This window comes from Lissotriton vulgaris, chromosome 5 (genome assembly GCF_964263255.1).
Source record: "Lissotriton vulgaris chromosome 5, aLisVul1.2, whole genome shotgun sequence".
NCBI lineage: Eukaryota > Metazoa > Chordata > Amphibia > Caudata > Salamandridae > Lissotriton > Lissotriton vulgaris.
In genome coordinates, this window is record NC_141693.1 from 1,499,000,082 (window position 1) to 1,499,023,170 (window position 23,089).

At 44.6% G+C, this 23,089-nt stretch overlaps 1 protein-coding gene across 1 annotated transcript in view; it reads left to right on the forward strand.

Annotated features, from left to right (window-relative positions):
• The window catches only part of LOC147712845 (chitotriosidase-1-like), a 165,326-nt gene that overhangs the window by 41,698 nt on the left and 100,539 nt on the right, over positions 1-23,089 (forward strand). The window contains exon 2 of the mRNA XM_086923515.1: positions 6,404-6,433. Coding sequence (XP_086779641.1) covers positions 6,404-6,433 — 30 coding nt within the window. The remainder of the gene's footprint in view (positions 1-6,403; positions 6,434-23,089) is intronic.

Here is a 23,089-nt window from a genome sequence, read left to right on the forward strand (position 1 = left end):
TAAAAATAGGAAATATTTCTATCTTTAAAATTACACCAAAATGAGAAAAATCCAATGTAGGGAACCGGAGATATGAAGTTTTAAAGATTTAGCACTATATAGCACATAGAAACCTATAGCGCCTTATGGGCCATCTGGTCATGATAGACCGGGTCAAAGTCAAAGTTTCAGGCCAACCGTGATGGAGCCCTGAGTGGCTACCCCTCGCAGTGGGTCTCAGTCAAAGTTTTTACCTTATGACTTAGAAACTTTTCTGGGGCTTTTCTTCCCGGGGTCTCTAGAAGCTCTCAGTCAGTCCGGATTCAGTGAGGGTTCGCCCGATTGTCTTGCGACGAACTTCCGTTCAAATGTATGGAAGTTCGACTTCCGGAGCATTCCAACGGGAAAAACCAAAGATTCAAGCCGACACGTGGTTAAAGGCAGGTGGCTTAGTGTTTGCGGTTCCTCCCAGTCACCTTTTTTTAGTTTGGTCCTAGAAACCTTTACAGAGCTTTTTCTCGCAGGGTCCTTTGATGCTCTTCACCTGGCTGGATTCGGTGAGGGTCCACCGGCCTCAGATTTCTTCTACTCCCAGTCAAACTCTGGAAGTAGGTCCTACGGAGGTTTTCAGTGGGACAAACCTGGACAGCAGGCCGGTTCGCATTTGTAGTCAGGCGGCTTGGCTTACCAGATTGAGTCGGTCCCCTTATGGAGCTTTCCAAACTTCTCGAACTTTTTCCTGAAATTCTCCAAAGGGTTCCAAAGTGTCTCAAACTCACTCCAAGGGTCTGGAAACTTGAGGATGGTCCTTGAAAGTTGAGAATTTCAGTTCCCACAATCCATTTGGACAAAACCCTTACACATCCCCTGGTACTTCTCCAGGTTGAGGATCCATGGTGGTGATGTTCTGTTAACCTGTAGTTTGCAGGGAGTCCACTCTTTAGTTCTTTTACAGCAAAGTAATCTGCAGGCGGTAGTTTCAGATGGTGCAGAAGTTGCAGTTGCAGAAGTTGCAGTTTTCAGAGTGCAGGCCTTTGGAAATGCACATAAAACTTCCAGCATGGCTGTCTTGCTTTCTTAGGTTTCAAACAGCTGATCTGAGGGGCTCTGTCCTCCTCAGATACTTATTCTAACTTCTCTGGGTCAAGCAGTAGGTCACTCCTGTCAAATGGGCTGCATGGTACCACCCAAAGGTCTGACAACTTCCTCCAGAGTGTGGTATTATTTTGTCCCAGAGTGAACCAATCCTTCCAAAGTCATAATGGCTCATTTTCCAGCAGGGAGAGAAGAGCTGGCTTAATACACCCCTTGGATGGCTAATCTCCAGGGTCTCTCCACCTTGCATCTGCTCATTCCTTCCTTAACCCTAGCATCTGGCTGGGGGCCAACAGGATAATGTTGTAAATGACACTGGGGTCCTCCCCTTCCCTTGAAGTCTGTTGTTTACCACTCCTCCCCCTGCTCTGGCATTCCTGTGCAACCAGACACTGCCCTACCAGCAGAGCTGTCAAACCACAGGGGCTATTTATCACCTTTTCAAAGAAGCCTGGCGAATCCCCTTAGCTCCAACCAATCAGGACAGACCACTGGAAGGCTGAATTTGGACTTATAATCAAGAAAGTCATATGCCCTCTTGTATGTACATTTTAGGAGAAATTCTACAATATCATATTGTTGGATTTATTAATACCATTCTGGGAAGTCTTTGAATAGTACTTCTAGCCTTCTCCCATGTTAACCTATGTAGCGGGGGTTTGCAATGAGAAAAATGACTTGGGACATTTTTTCAGCACCAAGACTTATACAAACATATTTTATAAGTACTCTGCCTTTATCCACAGGACACCCACCCCTGGTATACCTAGGGGAGACTTTAGGAGTTCTGGATATGTAGAAATAGTGCAGATCCTCCCTCCGCAGTGCTCCTACCATCATAGTTGATTTGGGCAGCACTTTATCACAATGTGGGGAGTGAAATGTGCAATTTATCTTTCCCCAGGGCATATAAAACTCATTGTGTGAGAGTCCACCTTATATATACCTGCCCCAGCACCCCTGGAACAACTCGGGCCACCCTGGGGGTATCTAATATGCCCAAACATCATAGGCTAACCATTTGTAATTGCCCCAAACACAAAAGTCGAGTTTGGGCACAATTTACTTTTTGAAAGCAGCCCTGCAGCACAGAGATACATTTAAACTGACCTCAGGCTCAGCAGTGCACACATGCAAGTGCAGAAAAGGACTACTGTTCTCCAAACTACCATGCCCTGTTATATACTATGGACTGGGAGGTGGTTTCAATCCCCCTGCCCTATTATGTACTAGGGCCCTATGGGGTAGATCATGCCAATCAAAGGGGTACCCCAACCCTTAGTGTACCCTAGTGTATGTAGATGTTTTCACTATATTCTAAGTGTTTTCAGTATAGCACTCGCCCTGGGCCTGGTTAGACAGAGCCCAGGACAGTCAGAGTCAGTAACCACCAGTACCAGTCAGCAAAAAGTTGGAGGGTTCCCAGGGCACAGGATGAATTTGCAACACATATATACCACGCTATGGAGCTGTTCTGCTTGCATCGTGTCTAGCATAGGTCTTGTACTTGAATGGGACCCATACAGCCCCACACATGCAAAGTCAGAAAAGTGTGGAGAAATAAAAATAGTGCCCCCTTTTAACGCCTGCCTCAAAGACATGTTATATTTTGGTGTCCTGTCTATGTGTACTATAATAGGGCTTTACATCAACAAGTTTTTTGCTGGAAAGTAAATTCCAGCTAAACATTTTTCAACAGGTTGCTTCACTGTTGTGATACAAACCCAGTGCAAAATGTTAGTAAATAGACCATGCAAATAATATTGCTTGTATAGCATACAATAGAAAAATGTTTCCTCTATCCCGCTGTCCCACATATTTTTGTTTATTCCCCAGTGAGATCAAAAGTAATGGTAAAATCCTGATCCGCTCCCTTTAACAAACACAAAGTGACCTATAAAGATCCAATAGCTCCCACACCCTGGCCACTGTACGTTATCACATAGAGATCACCTCACCTGAGTGCATTAAACCATATCTAGCTGGGATCCACAAGCACAGATTTGACTTAACTGGTGGTTTAGGTTGATGTGCACTGGCAGGTGGAGGTCAAGGGGAATGTGAGGTTGTGCTCACCCTGGCGGTAGAGTAGAGCATGACAGCAAACTGGATGTATTTTCTGGCATGGTTCTGATTGCTGAGAAGCAGAAAGAATGAAAGTAGATTTGCAGCAACTCAATAGTGGAATGAACCAGTGAGCTTGCATGGATATAGAATAATGGGCTCAAATTTGGTTTAGAAGATAAGTTAGAGGTTAATTGGTTCAGAAAAGAGGGAATGAGATGAGAACAACCACTGCCTGGCATGTATGAGTTGGAAAATTCAAGGCCCAGACATGACAATTATACATGTGGGTGAGAATGATCTTGTGCAAAGCTCAGGGTTGGATCTGATAGAGATGATTAGGCATTAATTATAACAACAAGTGTATGCAGCACTTAGTAACACTGTTGACATTGTAATTTAACTGTTAACCATCCAAGATTTACTGAGCTAATAAATTTGAAGCGATTAAACTCTTTACTATAATAATTCGAGCTGGTTGGACAATCAAATATATTATGAATTATTTAAGTGTTTACCGTATCTGAGTTAACATATGCCATAACTAACTTTCAAGAATAATCTTTGACTGTTAGAATCTCATTACTGTAAAGGTCAAACCCGACAAAAAAGGCACTTGGAAATTCATTGAGATGACAGTAGTATTTGGCTTCTGTGTTTCCAAGGTCAAGAGCAATGCTTGTCACAGGAACTGCCAAGTTGACATTGAGTACCAAATGCCTCGGTGAACTGTCCTGATACAGGTTTTGCACTTTTGTGCATGTATTTTTACCACTTGGTCGCTGGGTTTCACAGCCAGCTATTACAAGGTAAACCCCATTGGTAAGTGAACATGCTAACACTAGAGGAAATGTGATTTTTACTCAGGTACAAGTGGGTGCAACTGATAAAATGAACAAAAATTGCATTCCCACCAAATTTCCTTGCTGGTACACAGGATCGCATTCCCCCAACAACCTTTATGCACAATCTTTGCTTGACCTTGCTCGTTTTCTAAAGTGTTTGCTCAGATTTAACTCGTTTCTCTTTCTTTCATTTTTACCCTTTCTCACATTCTCACTAATTCCAACATAGGGATGTTTTTTGCAACTAAAACTCCTTTGAACCTTCCCAGAATCTCCATTGAATTTTTCAAAGCTCTTGGAGGCCCAGTGATTGCATGCGCACATCATACACCCCCTGAGCGATAAGTGGGACTCACTGTATCTCTCAACTCTTCCCTATGGATTCAACAGATCCTGTGAGCTCAAACCAAAGACTTCTGTTTCACAAGACAGCTGAAGACCTGCAAGAGACTTTGGATGTTAGCAACTCCCATGATTCTTTTATTGCTCTGAACCATCACGTATCAACAATCACTTTGTTTTTACAAGTTTCAGAGAAACAAGTGGGCATTTTCAATCTCATTCTAGTCCTAAGGGTGGTCGATTTGCTAATACCGGTTGCCAATCGAAAACAGTTTAAATGGTTGCTCTGCAAGAAACTGCACTTTTTAGGCGCACCTGGACTTTAAGAGAAAATCTGAGGGTCTCATGAGGACCCATAGACACAGAAAATGTGAACTGGTATCAACCATTCACAAGATGAGGACCCATAAAAATTGCCTGCTTCATGGGGCTTAACTTTGGTGCTAATTCATTCCCAGAATGAGTGGCCCCCCGGTTCTAACATTTTACTTTGGAGACCAAAGGGAGATGTAACTGGTGGTCTCAAAAGTCTGTAGGGCCCATGTAATGGACCTGATGATTGCAAGGTGTCACTAATTTGTTTTTTAAAATTTCATTTCACATGGGTCGAAATCCTGGGTTGTTTTTTGGATGGAGAGTTTATGCTCATTATAAACTATTGCCTTTTTTTTTGCCAAATTCTTAACATCCTGGCTCTAACCTACTGAGTTACTTGCTCTGCAAATAGGGCCTATAATAAAAGGCGATACAATATAGCCACATCCTAGAATACAGGATTTATTGTAATGTTGTGCTTGACATTTTTGTTCCACTATAGATGGCTTGTAAATAAAGCCATCGTATGAGAAACGGAACCAAATATTTCTAACGATAAATACGAGTCTATAAACCTGATTCTTAGCACACCATTTATACACAGATGCCCCTGTGATCCAGACTGGGTTATCTTGCTGCATTACTTGTATAAAGCTGTTCGGAGTCATAAAAAATGTAAATTGATACTTGTATAGCGCACTACTCACCCGCAAGGGTCTCAAGGCGCTTGTACGAATACCTCTGTGGAACCCGTCCTGGCTTTCCCTGTGAGGCGTCCACTCCTGGGCACCCCCAGGGTGGAGGCCAGGCATCCTTTGGAGATTAAGCAAACTATTGCCCAGAGTTGCAGAGTGGGACTCTATGATTCGAGTAGGCACTGAGGCTAGAATGATCAGGTCCATGGGATTTTGAGCCCAAGACCCGGCGGGCGGGGAATTGAACCCTAGTCCCGGGCTAGACCTCTGCATCAGGGTCTGCCGCTCTAACCATTGAGCCACACTTCTCCATACCTCAACCCTAGAAGATGACAGAACGTTCTAGACTACTTTATTTTGGAAAATATCATATGCCCTACATTTCCGTTTTAAAGCAATTTATTCTAATACGTTACTGCCTTTGTGTGAGATCCCAGTGTATCTCATTTCTAGAGTATGCCTAAACTGGTCCACCTGTCAATCCTTGGAGAATTAAGTGAACAAGGGAAGTAGCCTTGTCATGCAATCCGAGTGCAACACTACTGTAGTAACCTCCACGTGTGAGGAGAGCTTTTTAGAATGATAGGATTAGTGCAGAAGGAGCTTTGGCTTTTTGGATAACACATTTGTTTGTTGTGATGTATGTTTTTGGCGTCTGCCTTGTTGATTATAAAATGGATAGTGTTGTATTTCGGTGTGTGCGGGCATGCATGAAGTTGCTTCCTCTATCTAAAATAAATAGGGTTTGTCTGAGTGGCCTACCTTCATTCATTAAGAGTCTTTTCCTCTGGTGTATAAGGGACTTAGCAGAAGCGATACGTTTATAAGACATGTTGCTGCTGGACAGGAAAACAATCTTCTCACCAAAGTACAGAAGTGTTTACTTTTGGGTGGGCCCACCGGAGGCAACAGGTTACTTTCACAGATAATCTTCTAGTGTAAATGCAAGGCCTTATTTTCTATTCCCTTATATTGGCTAACTTAAGCAAAGTCCAGTTTTACCAACAATAAGTCATCACCAGTACAAGTCAATAAGACAGATGTAACTGTTTCTCTTTGCCTCCCCAGGTTTCTTCATCATGATGATTCTTTCATCTTGTAAGTACTTCGTTTTTTCTTATCTTTCAATGCACAGAGTTAGTCTGAAACCAGTTTTTTACAAAGTCGAAATGTTTGTAAGTGCATTGATAATCACTTATGTGACAGTTGCTCACTGACATCTAATGAACAATCATATATTTTATGCTATGTTAGTGCATTGTCAATATCTAAGCAGTGGCTGAGTAAGAGCCTCACACTCTACTGGGAAGGCATGGGAGGTCCACTAATGGTCTGGGTGCCTTCCGAAGTTGTATTTGAGGATTGAGACCGGAAAGGGATTCCGCTAGTTTTGATGGTGAGGCCAGTATTGTATAGAACTCTATTCCTCCGAAAGGTGATCATGGTATGTTCATTGACTTGAGGGATTATGATTATGACTGCTGGTTCAATGGGGATGGAGGTCCCTGCCAAGCTGCTTACACAGCTAGGTGAACATAACCCAACTAGCATTTATTTATGAGGGGTGAAGCAGGGTATCACAATAGCCAGCTATTGACATTTTCTATGCTTTGTTGGATGAGTCCTGTTGCAAGTTAAAGTGTGGCATGATGTAGTGGCCAATTTATACATTTAGCAAGAATCCTCAGCTTCAAAAAGAGGAACTATTTCAAAGCAAACTCTAAATTCCTTCTAAATGTGGAGAACCTGCGTTTAACAGACTAACAAAGTGCTATCCAATTTAATGAAAGAATGATTTAAGCCCAGTGGTGTAGCTAGCCCTTTGGCCGCCCATGGCAGTCACTGTGTTTGCCACTAGGTAAGGGGCATGGGGGGTGCCTACGATTGCCCCCAGGTAAGCTAAGAGTGGGGGGAGGCCCGCCACCAATACTCGGGCTGCCCAGTGGAGACCCCCCCAATGCCCACACTTGCTACACCACTGTTTAAGCCCACTTTTGGACTACCCTTGAGGACTGCATGTCTTTAAGCAATCTATCTATAGCTTTTCAGACAAAATTCCAGCCAGGGTTGCACAGTTGTTTTACAATAATTGTTTAAAGATCCTACACCCATAGTGCTCTCTAAATGGCTTTGGACTTAGGTTGCCTGGTTGGCCTCAACAAGCGTGCAACTTATTGCCAAATCACTACCATGCTTGTGCTTATGACCATCAAAAGACAGAGAAAAATAGAGCAAGATTGAACCATACTTTGTATTGCAAATCCTGCATAATATTTGGATATTAATCATGGACATTTATTAGGATTTTTCATGTGTGGCAATTCTGAAAATTGTCCTAGTTTTTAGTGAAATTGTGCCTTATTGTGCATTAATATATCTACACCTGCATGATTTTTAAACTTTTGTCATGTAGAATAACTGTTATTATATATCTTACAAATACTGCTTTTAGAGAGTATCTGATGTTTGAAACAGGTTGAATAGTTGTTGGTAATTTAAGAGGAAAACTTGGTAGCCAAACTGAGTCTGATCTTTTTAAACATTGATTAATGTGAGTATGGACATTGTATATTCATTTTTTTTAAATTTCTTTATTTTCACATAGAAATATGTATTTATTTGTTGATTGTATTTGGTGGTTTCATGCTTATCTTTCTTTTGTATTGATTTGTGTGCTGTTTTATGATCTTGAGTTTCAAATACATGCTATATTGTAAAACATGTTGCACAAGCAATGCCAGGATATAAGCAAACAACCCAAAGTCATGAATTCCAAATGGTATAATACAACAGAATCTTTATTTGGCACAATGGAAGCATCATCCTGGGCTACCTTTGAATGTCCTGTATTGGGTACTTTGATGCCACAGCAGGTGGCGTCACTCCCGTACTCCTTACCCTGCCTCACCTGAGCTACCTTTGAATGGGCTGCATGTTGCACTAGAATGTCACAGAGGGTGCTGTTACTCACATGCACCCACATTTAACCCTACCTCACCCGTAGCTACATTTAAATGTACAGTATATTGTACAAGGAGGCCACAGCCAGCAACAGCACTCCCATACTCCTAATCCTAGCTCACCCTATGCCAGATCAGCGGTTCTTAACCTTTTGACTTTTGAGGACCTCCAATTAATCATTACTGGGACTCGTGGACCCCCACTTTATCATTATTGGAATCTGGGAAAGCCCCACTGACTCATTACTGGAAGCCATATAGGAATCAGCAAGGTTTAGCCAATTTTGGCATTTTCTTCCAGAAAATGTATAATCCCTTCTATTACCCCACTCCCAAAATTTCCAGGTCCAATTCCAATTGGTGGTGGGTGGAGGGGAGGGTCACTCCTAATAAGGGCCAAAATGGTAAAGAGAAATGAAAACAAACATGAGTTTCACACCATTATTTCATTAGCTCTCCCACAATTCATCTTTAAATCTAGGCGCTGTGGAATGGTGAAAGGAGTATTTCACCCGTGAAAGGAATCTGTCTCACTGCAGTTTGCACCCCCTTCTGCCTTCACCACACCATGCTAGACTGACTGGAATGCTGCTTGTTTGCTATTGGAAGGAATTGTGTAATTCTGTCCGTTAACTAATTTCTAAGGTACACATCCTAATCTCATTGTTATTGGGCGCTGACAACCATTGTACAGCTTCACAACAAACTCACGAATACGGCTTAGTTGCACAGAATGAAAATGTCTCACCAATAATAATTAATTATTAAACGCAAGACCAAAAAAACTTAAAGTAGTGAAAAAACTTAAAACGAGCATTTTACAGTATTTTATCAGACCTATAAAAAATAGTGCAAATTATGCTACATTCTAGTTTTGGGAGTTAAAGGTTGGCACACCTTTGATGCAAACTGTGTGTTCAGAGATCATCATGAGGACTGTCGGCAGTGTAAATAGACTTGGCGGGTCAAGAACAATGTATAAAATGAATCACAATTTTAGGGAAAATAGGGTGCCAAAACTTAAAAGTTATTAGGACCGAGGCAATGCTGAATGTATGACTTTCAAGCAACACAAAACAGGACAAAACATCAGTCTGGAACAATATCAGTGTTCCCTTGAACAGGTGTAATGACAACATTAGTCTCAGCCATATATGATGCCCAGACATGATGCAAAGTTTTCCCCACTTTGTATGCGTGCTGCGCAGTGCAGCACATATGCAAAGTCGGAAAAGAAAGGAGAAATGAAAGCTTTTTTCCTTCCATGCACCCACATGAAAAGGGCACAGTTTTCACATGCTAAACCCAATCTACTTTATTTAGTAAATTGGGTTTAGAATGAGAAACCTTGGGTGGTTGCATGCGAACGCCCATGCTCCACCCTTGGTACGCCCCCATGGCGCAAAGTAATGCAAAGCAGCACTATATGCCCCCTGTATCTGGATGGGTGCTCTGGAGTTGAATACAGCAGTGTAGAGGCTAGATATGGTCTACCCGGGCTAGAGGGAGGGATTATTAGTTGAGAGAGAGCAACTAATGCAGTGGGATGAAAAGGGTCATATGCCTGCAGAGTGAGCCTACGTTTGAAGTACAAAAAAAGAGATTCAGACTGCAGACATCCCCTAGCATCTGGGATAGTGACAATATAAAAAATGTCAAACTAAACAAGGTGATTGGAGGAATGCTTGCAATAGATCTAACTACTGGCAAAGGATTAGGGTATCGTTCCAACCCATTGTTCTTTTGTCTACCATGCCACCTCAGTTTGGACCCATGCACCATAGAGAAATACTTTTATTGTTATTTGTGGGACTCCTGGTTTCTCATAGTGTCTAAAGCACTCGCATAGGGTCTTGGATGTGACTAAATGAAATGGATGTGACTAAATGAAATGGCACTTGGAATGGAAAAATGGTCAAGTTAAACTTTTCTTTTGGACTGAAACAAAATGTGATTGACAGTAGCTGAAGCCAATGCTGAAAGTTACCAGAGCAAAAGAAACCAATGGCTGAAGGAAACTGGCCCAAAGGATACCATAAGTTAACCATGAATTGTGTAAAAAAGGCATAGGCACACACAAAATAAAGGCCCATAGCAATGACGGGGACCCTCTGGTGGCCTCAGTGTAATGGCCTATATACGTTATCAAGTGAAAGTGGTGCCAGTGGGTCACTAGAACCCTCCCTGTGATCGGATATCATGATGAAACAATGATGCCTTATTAATTGAATGATACTGATTACGTCAATATGAACTTTGTTGAAAAATAATAACCAGAATAAACTATTGCTCTTACACTACGGAGAAAAGTTGTATGGAATTCTCTTATTTCGTTAAGAGAAGAAACGGAGTTCCCACAGGGATGGTTCTAGTGACCCACTGGCACCACTTTCACTTGTTTTCATAGGGCGTTTTTAGGGGCTATAACGCCGCCTGCAGAGAACCAAAAAAAGCAACGAACACTGAATAAATAAACGGCTGTGCATCCACCCACATAGCTATATACGTTATCACCATACATGCACATGTATGTGCCTTTATGGGCAACCATCTTGAGTGCCTTTTTTCCATGAATGAGTGGCCCAGCTGTAGAGTGTAGCTTCCAGGGCCTCTTCCAATATAAATTTAGGAAAACACATGATGGGCCGGGAGGGTGAGAAACCAGTGGATCATGCAAAGGGTTTGGGGAATTTAAAACGTAAATGCTGCCGAGCACCGGTAACAAGAGGGAGCTGGGGGGGAGGCAATGAAAGAAGTGGGTGAGGAATAGGGGAGTTAACCATTTTTTTCAAACAAACACACACACAAACTGAGCAGGATAGGGAGAGAGGCAGGGGATCAATGCTAGTCTGGACCACAGGTTAGTGGTCAGGGCTGGACTGGGAATGCAAACCGGCCCTGGCAATTTTTATTTATTTAAAAAGTTTTATATAGCACTGGCTAGATCCGGAGGTATCAGACGCTTTACATGAGGAAGAACACTGTTTCAGAACATAGTTACAAAGTTACATCAGTTGCTGGGGCGTAGTTACATGATTTACAAAAGCATAGCATAGGCATAAGGATAAACAAGGCAGGCAGGAGGAGAGAAATTCAGGGGAGAGAGGAAAGGAATAGGGGAGGTAGACAAAGAATGAAGAAGGGAAGAGGTGTGGGAGTGGGTAGGAGGCACAGCATGGAGACAAGGAAGTAACAGTGTCTGACATACGGCTGGGTAGGTGACGGCACCCAGCGGTAAAGGGATCATTCCCAGTCCTCCATTATGTGTGATTCCCTAGTCGCAGTAGACTCTCTCAGTGGGGTCTCTGAGACTCCAGGGCATAAATTCTGGTTCCATCCCCAACAAGGGGAGTAGGAGTACTTTGGACAAGGGCACACTTATGGAGGCCATTTTAGGGACAGTCGGGCTGGTAGAGAAAGACCCTCACTGTAGAAAGGGAAATGTGAGTTGGGTCATTGGTTAAGTATTTCTGCGTTATTGCTGCCAGGGGGAGAGACGGTGATAGGATCAGGCAGGGTGCCTCTAGTATCCCTCTCGGTTGCCTGTGACACTGAACAAGGACTTCCTGCTAAAGGGGCCTCCCTTAGGGTGATTGTTTTGGTCCCCTGGCGACGATATTCTGCAGACGCCATTTTGGGGTCAGGCGCTTTCACAAAAAAGACTCACAGACAGAATTGAATTCAATTGCCATAAGAGTCTAAAGGATGACGCAGTGCACTATCCCGCAGTCCTCTACGAGAGAATATGCCCCCCCCCCCAAAAGAAAAAAAATAAGGTCCGGGGGGCCTACAGAGACCGATGATCTTCATCCTAAGAGGAAGTGCAATCTCACTGGGAGTGTGCCACCCATGCAGTGTATTCTGGGCTCCCGATTGCCCTCCAGCACTTTCAGCTTCTGCCTCTGCCACTGCCTAGGGACCCTCGTGCGTCTCTCTTTTTAGCCCGGGGGAAACCTACTCACCAGGTCCCTGTGTCCATACTTCTCAGTCATGCGGCAATGTTATTTCCTGGCCAGGCACCCCTTCAGGCTCTATTGCTCAGTCACTAGAGAGGAGCTACGTCGCTATAGGGGGATATGACTGTGGTGCTTCAGCCCGTCAGCCTTCTGCAGTTCTCAGGCTATCATCGCTCCAGGCGCTGCTCTACAGTGGTCCAGGTCTCAGAGGGAAGTTCTCAGCACCCCCAGCTCCGATGGAGAAATGCTGGTGTGGCCTTGGAGATTGCAACTTGGTGCTCTTTGCCCCCCGAAATATGCCTCTTCTACATCTGTGTGGCTCTCTGGCTCAAGCGTTTCTATGGGGCTCCGTGAGTGTTCGTGAAGGCCACGCAAAATTCCAGCCACCGCCCCTAACCCAGGATTCCGCCAGCTCTTTCCGCCGGTGCTGCGTGGTACGCCCTGACCATCCCAGAGACCTTTGGTCCTCAGCTTTTGTCGGGCTCAGGAGCCGACGTAAGTTGTCTCATGCACAAGTGTGGTTTTAAGGTGGTGAACCCCCCTGAAACCTGTCAGGATTCCGCTCTGGCCGATCGCGCTGGCGTCCGGTCCCGCAATTGAGTTAAACCAGCCGACCAGGGCAGGGGGGCAGAGGGGGACGGGGGTTTGCAAGGAAGACACTGTAGCAGCTTTTGATACAGGGGGCCGATATGGCAAAACCTGCCCGGTAAAAAAAAGGCCCCCAGGGCTTCAAAACCGGCTCCCTCCTGGTGGTCCACTGTCTTAGTAGTAGGGCGACCAACTATCCGTAAATTTCACGGGCAGTCCGTAATTGGGAACTCACATCCGTTGTCCATGAGGATCCCTTTTACGGACGCCTTTTGTCCGTAATTTTGGCCTTCACAGGGAGCAGCACTGCTCCCCTGTGAGAACTCTTAGCCCCTTGATGCTGGCGCCTCGCACTCCTCCTGGAGTACAAGAGCAACCCCACCCGCCCATCGCCATTCTGTATGCCGGCTAATTGCCACATACAGAATGACAATGGGGCAGTCTGGGGTGGTAAACCATGTGGAGGGCTCCTCCTGCGCCAGGGTGCAGCAGGGCATTCTGTAAAATAAAAGGTAAAACGCTTATGCTGCAACTTTAGCAACCTTAGAAAACAGTTTATATAAAGAAGCCTGTAAAATTAGTTAAAAAGAACGGGTTATTGTTCTTTTACTGTCTCATCATTTTTAACTGAAGTATTTTCAATATTATATTCAACAAAGCCATGGTTGCTGCTTTTTTATTTTAAGCAACTAACAGCCATTGACAAAGTCAATAGTCCTGGTTTTGGTTGGTGTAATGAAACTTGCTGTATTATATATATATGTTATGTTATGTTATTAAATTTTGTATAGCGCGCAGATGCCGCAGCCAAGAGGCGTCCCGGCGCTTTTGGAGATAGAAGACACAACACAACAATGATGACCAAAACACATAGCTATACAGCGGAGAATAAATGGGTTTTTAATTGTTTCCTGAACTGAAACAAATCGTGGATGGAACGAAGTGAAGCAGGCAAAGAGTTCCATAGAGTAGCCGCCATCACCGAGAAAGAGCGTCCACCCATTCTGGACTTTTTAAAACGAGGAACAATGGCCAGATTAGACCCTGCAGACCGAAGAGCTCTTGCGGGGACATAGTGGAGGATGGTCTGGGTGAGAATGGGAGGGGAGGCCAAATTGAGAATTTTAAAAGTAAGGCACAAAGCCTTGAACTTAATTCTTTGGCCTACTGGGAGCCAGTGAAGGTCCCGGATAGTGCTGCGAGCTGAAACAAGTTTGGGGAGGCCGACCAGCATCCTAGCCGCCGAATTTTGTACCCGCTGAAGACGGGCAAGCTCAGCTTGATTAACACCCAGAAACAGGGAACTGGCGTAGTCCAATCTGGTCAGCACCAGAGCTTGGACTATGATCTGCCTGGTGTCCGCGTCAAAAAATTTAAAAATAGGCCGTAGGCTTTGTAGAGCACCGATGCAGGTTCCTGCAACACGTTTGATGTGGGGAATAAAAGACAATTGATTGTCAAGCCATACGCCCAAATTTCTGACTTCGGTTACAGGAGTAGGAACAGGGCCCAATTCAGAAGGCCACCATTGGTCTCCCCAGAGCTCGCTGTCTCTACCGAAAAGAATGACCTCCATCTTGGTGGCATTGAGTTGTAAGCGATTGTTCGCCATCCAGCCGGCGACAGCTTTGAGGGCTGCCTGAAAGGTGGGGGCGTTCATGTTGGAATCGCCGTTGAGTGACACCGCCAATTGTGTGTCATCGGCGTATGACACTATTTTAAGACCAAAACTGGCAGCTACCTGCGCCAGCGGTGCAACATACAAGTTAAAAAGGGTGGGGCTGAGGGCCGAGCCCTGTGGAACTCCCTGCAGAATGGGGCGTGGGGCAGAGATGTAGGGAGGAGTAGAAACTTTAAAGGTTCGACCCGTAAGAAATGATCGAAACCATTCAAGCGCCTGTTCTCCAACTCCTGCCTCCACGAGGCGATGTAAAAGGATGTGGTGGGAGACCATGTCGAACGCGGCACTTAGATCCAATAGGATCAGTGCCGCCGTCTGACCTTGGTCAAGTATATTCCTGATGTGTTCCACCACCGCCAAAAGAGCGGTCTCGGTACTATGACCGGCTCGAAACCCATTCTGGGAGTTGTCCAGTATGTTTGCTTCTTGCAGGTGGAGGGATAAGATCCTATTGGCGTGAGCTTCAGCTATTTTAGCCATCCAAGGAAGGAGGGAAATAGGTCGGTAATGCTCTGATTTGGAAGGGTCAAGAGACGTTTTTTTTAGGATTGGTATGATAGTGGCCTGCTTCCAAGCAGTGGGAACACTACCAGTTCTAAAGGAAAGATCTATTAAGCTCTGCATCGCCGGATAACAGCAATCTGCGAAATCACGAAATTGCATGGGTCTCATCGGGTCCTCCGGAGAACCTGATTTAACTTTAACCGTCAGATTTAGGAACTCCTCTTGGGTGGGACCTGGAATGGCTAATAGGGATTTAGAGACCGGAGGGGCACTATTAATTTCACTGACAAAAGGCGTGGCAAACGACCTGTATATGGCCTCCACTTTTTCGACGAAAAACGAGGCCAGATCTTCGCAATGCGTCATAGAGGCAGTGAACGTGGAGGCAGTTCTTTTGTTGGTGAGGTCCTTACACACCCTAAAAATGGTCTTAGTAGGGTTAGTGCTGTTTTTTATTTCTTGTGAGTAAAAAGCAGCCCTGGCTGAACATATGGCCTTATGATACATCCTGATGCAAGATCTATAGGTTGCTTTAAGATCAGTATCATAGTTTCTGCGCCAAGCGCGTTCTGCTTTTTTACAAGATGCTTTCAGTGCCCTAAGGGATTCATCATACCAGGGACTGGGGAAGCCAGATTTAGCTTTGCTCCACCTAGCTGGTATGAGGGTATCCAAAGATTGCTCAAGCCACTTGCAAAAGTCGTCATAGCCACGGGAAACTTCCTCAGGAGGTTGAGGATGGTGCTGCAGCAACAGATGGTGAAAGTGCTCTAAGTTCAGGTTTCTCCAAGGACGCTTAAGAGTCTTAGGCAAGTTGTTATTGGCTAAAGGGATGTCAATAGCAATATGCGTTTCGATCAGATGGTGATCAGTCCAGGCCATAGGCTTGGGCTGGAGCACTTCAATATTAGAGGAGATGTTTGTCAGAAAAGGATCCAACAGGTGTCCGCCAATGTGAGTCGGGGATTCAACCAGTTGGACTAAATGAAATGCCTCAAGATCAGAAAGCAAGCTTTGGACTGGGTTGGAAAGTGGTGCTTCCATATGGAGGTTCAGATCACCAACAACCGTAAAATTGTTGGTTTTCAAAACTAAAGAAGAGACCACATCCGGAAGGCTGACACGAAAAGATCCATCCGGACCTGGGGGCCTATAGATTAAAAGTCCCGCGAAGGTGAAATGGGGACTTACAGTGATGTTAAAGTGCGCACTCTCACAACCAGCTATAGTGGTGGGAGACCAGGCACACGAATAGCAAGTTTTTAATGCGACTGCAATGCCACCACCTCTACCATTACGATGGGATGAGTGCAAGGTATAGCCAACTGGGAGGGCTAAGTTAATCGCAGCCATAGAATTATCATGAAGCCACGTTTCAGTGAAAAAGAAAATGTCTGGATTTTCATCATTAATCAGTGAAAAAATTTCTTGCGAGTGGCAGGCCAGTGACCTTACATTCAAAAGAAATATTTTAAGAGGCGAAATGATATCAGGGCCCCGTGTAGGTCCAGTGATGTGAGCTCTAGGGGGTCTAGGTTGAAAACGCAGGATGGGTTGTGGTGCCGGGAGACAAAAGGAACAAATAGGGCACTGATAAGGACCGCTAAGAGGATCCAAAGTGCCGTGGCGGCATCCACTTACCCCTTGGCGCAATGCGCGAATATCTACAGAAGATAGCATCCTGAAGTAGTAAAGGGCCCTGCCAGGCCCTGCCTAGCGCGGACGAGCGCAGATGGGCAGGACTCTGGCTGGACTCTGGCGCGATGAAAGGCGCACCGCTGCGCGTCACCGCTGCGCGACCCGAAGGGGGCTCAAGTAGGCTCACAAGGGCGAGATCTCGCGAGATTGCGCGAGAGTGCCCCAGCCCAATGCAAGATGGCGCTCAAACTCGTCCCCGGTACCTCGTGATCCCGGACCCGCCAAAGGCAGTGGAGATTGTCCCCAGGGGGGTTTTATGGTGCAAGAATAAGGCCAGGGGGGTCGGTGCAGCTAAAAACAAGGTACAAGTAACAAAAACCAAATAAAATGTAAAAACAGGATTTTTAAAATCCGAAGAGCAGGCAAAAAGCGCAGCTAGCGCTAGCGAGGTCCAAATGCATAGTCACCTTCTCCAGGCTGACCTGCCGTCTCTCGCTGCCTCAAGTAGGCTCACAAGGGCGAGATCTCGCGAGATTGCGGGAGAGTGCCCCAGCCCAATGCAAGATGGCGCTCAAACTCGTCCCCGGTACCCCGTGATCCCGGACCCGCCAAAGGCAGTGGAGATGGTCCCCAGGGGGGTTTTATGGTGCAAGAATAAGGCCAGGGGGGTCGGTGCAGCTAAAAACAAGGTACAAGTAACAAAAATCAAATAAAATGTAAAAACGGGATTTTTAAAATCCGAAGAGCAGGCAAAAAGCGCAGCTAGCGCTAGCGAGGTCCAAATGCATAGTCACCTTCTCCAGGCTGACCTGCCGTCTCTCGCTGCCTCAAGTAGGCTCACAAGGGCGAGATCTCGCGAGATTGCGCGAGAGTGCCCCAGCCCAATGCAAGATGGCGCTCAAACTCGTCCCCGGTACCCCGTGATCCCGGACCCGCCAAAGGCAGTGGAGATGGTCCCCAGGGGGGTTTTATGGTGTATATATATATGGATGCAATGACATAAACTACATAATAACAGTCAGGCGGAACACTATGCTAGTGCTGATTTTTAGCCTAGGTGTTTTAAACTACGCCCTTAATTACATTGAACACCCCCTTTGAAGAGACCCCCAGTTTTTTTTACAACAATTAAAGTCCTGGAAACAACACCATGTCACAGTCACCTCACATCCTGGCACTGTGCATCATGCATGACTCATGACTTCTACGTTTTCATATTGCCTATGTACAGGGGTATAGTGAGCCCTTCCCAGTCCCACCCCTTGCTTTAGGAATACAGCAAGGTGAAGTTCATGATGGACCTCTTCTGTCTGCAACTCTGTTGACAAAGGCTCAGCTCATAATGTGAAAAGGTGGGTGAGAATGTGTGAATGGCTGGATGGATTACTGAAAGGATGAATGGATGAATGAAAGGGTGAATGGATATATAAAAGAAAGGATGGATGCGTGAATGAGTGGAAGTATGGATGGGGGAAAAGGTAAATAGATAGATGTTTGGGTGGAAGGGTAGATGGATGGGTAAAAAGGTGGATGGGTAGGTAAAAGGGTGGATGGGTGTATGAAAGGATGGATGGATGAGTGAAAGCTTAGATGATGGGCGAGTGAATGGGTGGATAGATGAGTGAAAGGATGGATGGAATTGATAAGTGAAAGGGTGAATGGATGGATGGATGAGTGAAAGGGGGTAGATGGACAAAAGGATGAATAGATGAGTGAAGAAGTGAAAGGGTGGATGTATGAGAGAACGGATGGATGGATGCGTGAAAGGATGGATGAGTAATAGGATCAATGGATGGAATTAATGAATGGATGAGTAGATGAATGGGTGGATGATGGATGGATAAGTGAAAGGGGAATGGAGAGAGAAAGGGAGGATGAATGACTGAAAGGGAGGATGAATGACTAAAAGGGTGAATGGGTGGAAGGATAGGTGACTGGGTGGATGGATGAGTAAGTGAATGAATGAATGGCTGGATGGGTGAAAGGGTAAATGGCTGGATGGATGAGTGAATAGATGGATGGGTGGAAGAGTGGATGGATGACTGTATGGATGGATGGGGTGAAAGAGTGGGTAGATGAATAATGGATGGATGAGTGAAAGGGTGGATGGAGGGATGGATGAGTGAAATGATGGATGGAAGGATATATGGTGGATAGGTTTGCAAATGGTTGAATATGTTTGGATATAAATGGGCACATAGATGGAAAGACAGAACGAATGGTGAAAGACTGAATAATAGATAAAAGAATGATTACACCTTGTAGCACCCATTATCTTAAGTAACATTTCCTATACATTGACTTTCACGTTAATATGAGTCATTGTATAATGTGTGTGATGTAACGCACTCAGACACCCTGCCCTACATAATTGGGATGAGTAACACTATAAGAGAAATTAAATACACATGACAGACAGTCTAAGTGAAGATGAGGGGCACCATTGAAGGGCGGTAGCAAGGCAGGTCTGGCCGGACCGGGCATCGGGTGTTTCCCTGGGAGGCTGGAAAGGGGGGGGAGCGGTTTTGTTACTGGGGGCTGGCACTGCAAAGTTCCTTGTATATCCAGTAGTTTTCAATCAACAATAAAAGCGGCCTCACTTATATTCAGGTGTGGTTCACCATTGTCTGGTGACTAATGTACCTGCTGGAGCGAGATGCGAATTTAGAATCGTCTAAGGCAGCAAGCTGCAGCCATACTGAAAAACTGTGAAGTGCACGATTGTCTCAACCTAATATAAACGTATTTTGACTTGTACTTATATGGTTGTCTATTTGCTTACTTATGTACTATTGCCTCTGTTGTGTCTGTAAAACTTACCTTTTGTCCCGAAGTTTTGTCCTGAATTTTGACCTTTTGTCCTGAATTTTGACCCTTTGTCCTGAATTTGTACACTCACCGTCCTGAATTTGCACCTATGCCAGTTGGTCACCCTAGGTAGTAGTAACCTGGGGTTAAAAAGTAAACACCCTCAGCGGAAACAAGGAGCGGGCTCAGCAATGGGGAGGTTGGTGGGGAGAGGGGCAGGGGTTGATGAAAACTATCAGAAGCCACACAGGATGGGGCCAGTTGTGAAGCATTGGAGGAGCCTGAGAGATGAGCAACACAGAGGGTGGAGCAGAGATGCGAGGGAGATGCAGCACACATGAGAGCAAGAAAACACATGGACTTTAATTGAGTGCTACAAAAAAAATAGTGGGCCACAAGGTGAGGGCACTATTTTAATATGAGAATTTCTAACATTTTATTTTTTATGGTCAAACCACTAATAGTCAACCATAACTCTTGCAACTTTCGTTTTTCAGGGAATCACTGTATATATACACGTTGCTCCCTAAATACAAGTCAAACTTATACCTATGAAACCACTAACACTCTATCCTAAATATGTCCATAAAGTGCACTCTCTGAAAATGTTTTATATTGTTTGACAAATTACAAAAGGTTCTGTGTCCTTCTTTTAAAATTATAGGGAGATTTTAAACATCAGAGGTCACACACATTTGCATAAATATTAGCACAAATATTTATACAAATACCGAAAATGTACATTTTCACAAACTTACATATTTGCACACACAAACACTTCCACACACCAGTTTATGAACATTCCCATGCTTTCACAAGCACCCGGACAATTAACCAGACATGAAGATGTCTTCTCAGATACACACCTTTGTACACACCGCACCTACATAAACATGCACACACACACATTTTCATGAACAGCTAAAAAAATGAACATTCACAAGTTAATGCATAAACAGAGCATCAGTATTACATGTGCAGAGATATGATCTTGGGCTAAGCATAATGTGGTGTAAGGTGTAAAACACAATTGTGGTTTGCCTAACTAAAAAACATGTATAAAACATCATCACATCTGCCAGACGTCAGTCGGTGGTTATCTAATAATTATAAATAAACCTGTACTAATTGCCTATTCGAGAGGCTGTCAATGGTGTTCACAGCATACATACGACGTCTTAGGATATGGCATGCATTTTTGGCGGTTTGCATGTTTTTGGGACTATAGTAAACATATCTGTTGCTATATCTGCTATAGCTCCACCAGAACATTGAACTTGCGAAATTTCAGAATTGGTATCTACCTGCCAACACCTGCTAGTCCCCCTGCTTTCAAGATCACTATAGATTGAGGAAATGGCTGGCTACTCCAAAACCAGATGGCTGTGTCAAGAGATGTATTCATCATCATCATTACCCTTTAAGAAGTCTTTATTCGATTGTTTCATCATAAAAGACGTACATACAAAATATACATAATAAAAAAGAATATACCATTTTTAAAAACATTAATACGTATTAAATCAATTTGAACAGACATTCTTATAATGGGTACAGGAGTTTTTAAAAAGACACATAACTCAATGCAAACCTGATGCTAGTTATTTTTTAAATACCTAATTCTAATCAATCACGCCCATCCAAGGTATTTTGCCATACCAACTGCAATGAGTGGAGTTAGGTTGGTTCTTAGGATTTTACTTGCCTCAATAGCTGAGCGGGTACCCAGGATTCTGCAGACCGGGCTAAGCCATTTGAAACTAGGAGCAGCGTACAAAGGGCATACAAACAAAAAATGATTTACACTTTCACCCAGGTCATGACAATGTGGACAGCACCCTGCCCGACTTGAGCACCATTTATTGGTAAACACCCTTAATGGAAGCGTACCACATCTAAACTGGTGGAACAATTTGCGATCCATTGGTTTGGTAATTAGGTCCCAATATTTTTCGAGCTTGGGGGCATCTTTAAGGTCGATGAATCTATTGGAAAGGTTGTTTGCAGGCAATCTCTGATGACGGTTTGTGGTCACCCAGTCCCAATACAGCACTTTTAATATTTTCTTTGGGGGAAAGACTGCTAAATCTGGAGATACCCATAGTTCGCTTAACCCTAGGGCATATAGGGTTGATCTTAAATCCCTAAACAAGCTTATGTTTGATGAGCCAGATATATTTCTGACATCTAAGCATGCCCTGGCATACAGGTTGAGTTCCGGCGTCGTCCATAGGCGCCTCCAGAACGCCAGTGGGCGAAATCTAGCCTGATCCTCAACCGGTAAACACCCAAGATCATACATAAGCGGGATCCTTGGGGTTGACTGCGGCAAACCAGTGGCCCCCTGAGAAATTTGTTTTGGGCTAATCCCAGCGGGTCCAGATTACTAAAACCCCATCGTTCCGCCCCATAAAGAATGGAGGGAAGAACCTTGGAACTATAAATCTTAATTAGGGGTGAAATAGGCCGGGTAAAAGAGCCTTTGTGCTCTTTGATCAGCGCACCACCTATCTGCAAATGTTTCAAGGCCATAAGCTCAACCTGGGGAGTCCAGCTTAAGGTCTCACTAAATGTACCTCCTAAGTATGTGAACAGCTTCATTTGTTCCAGGGGCATACCCCCCATTGTGACCCTTGCGGTGATCTGGTTGTGGCATCTTAGGACCATAAACTTAGTCTTGGAAACATTTACCTCCAACTCATGTTCGTGACAGAATAACTCAAACCTAGACAGGGCCTGCTGGAGACCCTGTCTGGTTTTAGATATTAGAAGAGTGTCGTCAGCGAACATGAGTAGAGGAATTTTCATTCCTGCTAGTGACGGGGCGTCTGTGGGGTGATTGGCAAAATAATTAACAACCCTATTAATATATAACGAAAAAAGGGTAGTGGCTAAAACACAGCCTTGCCTAACACCTTTGGCCACAGAAAACCTATCAGTCACCTCCCCTGGTTTGCCCCAACGTACCTGGGCAAAGGTATTCCTGTGTAGGCTAATTAGCAGGCTGACGAGAGGGGCAGGCATGCCCATATCTAATAAGCACTTCCATAAACCAGCCCTCGGCACAAGGTCAAAGGCAGACCTGAGATCTACGAAGGCTGAAAATAGATTGCCCTTACCTAAAAAAACTGTCTTCCAGTAGAGAAGCATAAAACGGTAGGCCTGATCTAAGGTGCTCACATGAGACCTGAATCCAGCCTGTAGTGGTGTTAAAATATTGTGTGTATCTATCCATTCATGAATCCTGGCAAGGACAAGACGGGCTATGATTTTTTGTACCACGTCTATAAGGCTGATAGGCCGGTAGTTGGAGGGAACCGACCTATCGCCTTTCTTATATATGGGCAAGATTTCAGCCCCAGCCCAGGATTCAGGGACTCTGGCACCAGAGGCTAAGGCATTAACCAACTGAACCAGATATGGAACCCAAAGGTCTTGGTCCTGATGAAATAAATCGGCTGGAATGCAATCTGGGCCAGGTGCCTTCCCTCTTGGGATAGATTTCAGGACAGATTTTACTTCAGTACATGTGAACACTAGGGAGTCAACCGATAATGGCCAACAGATGTTCTCCTGTAAACTGTCTGAACCCTTAAATTGGTTCTCAAAATAGCTGACC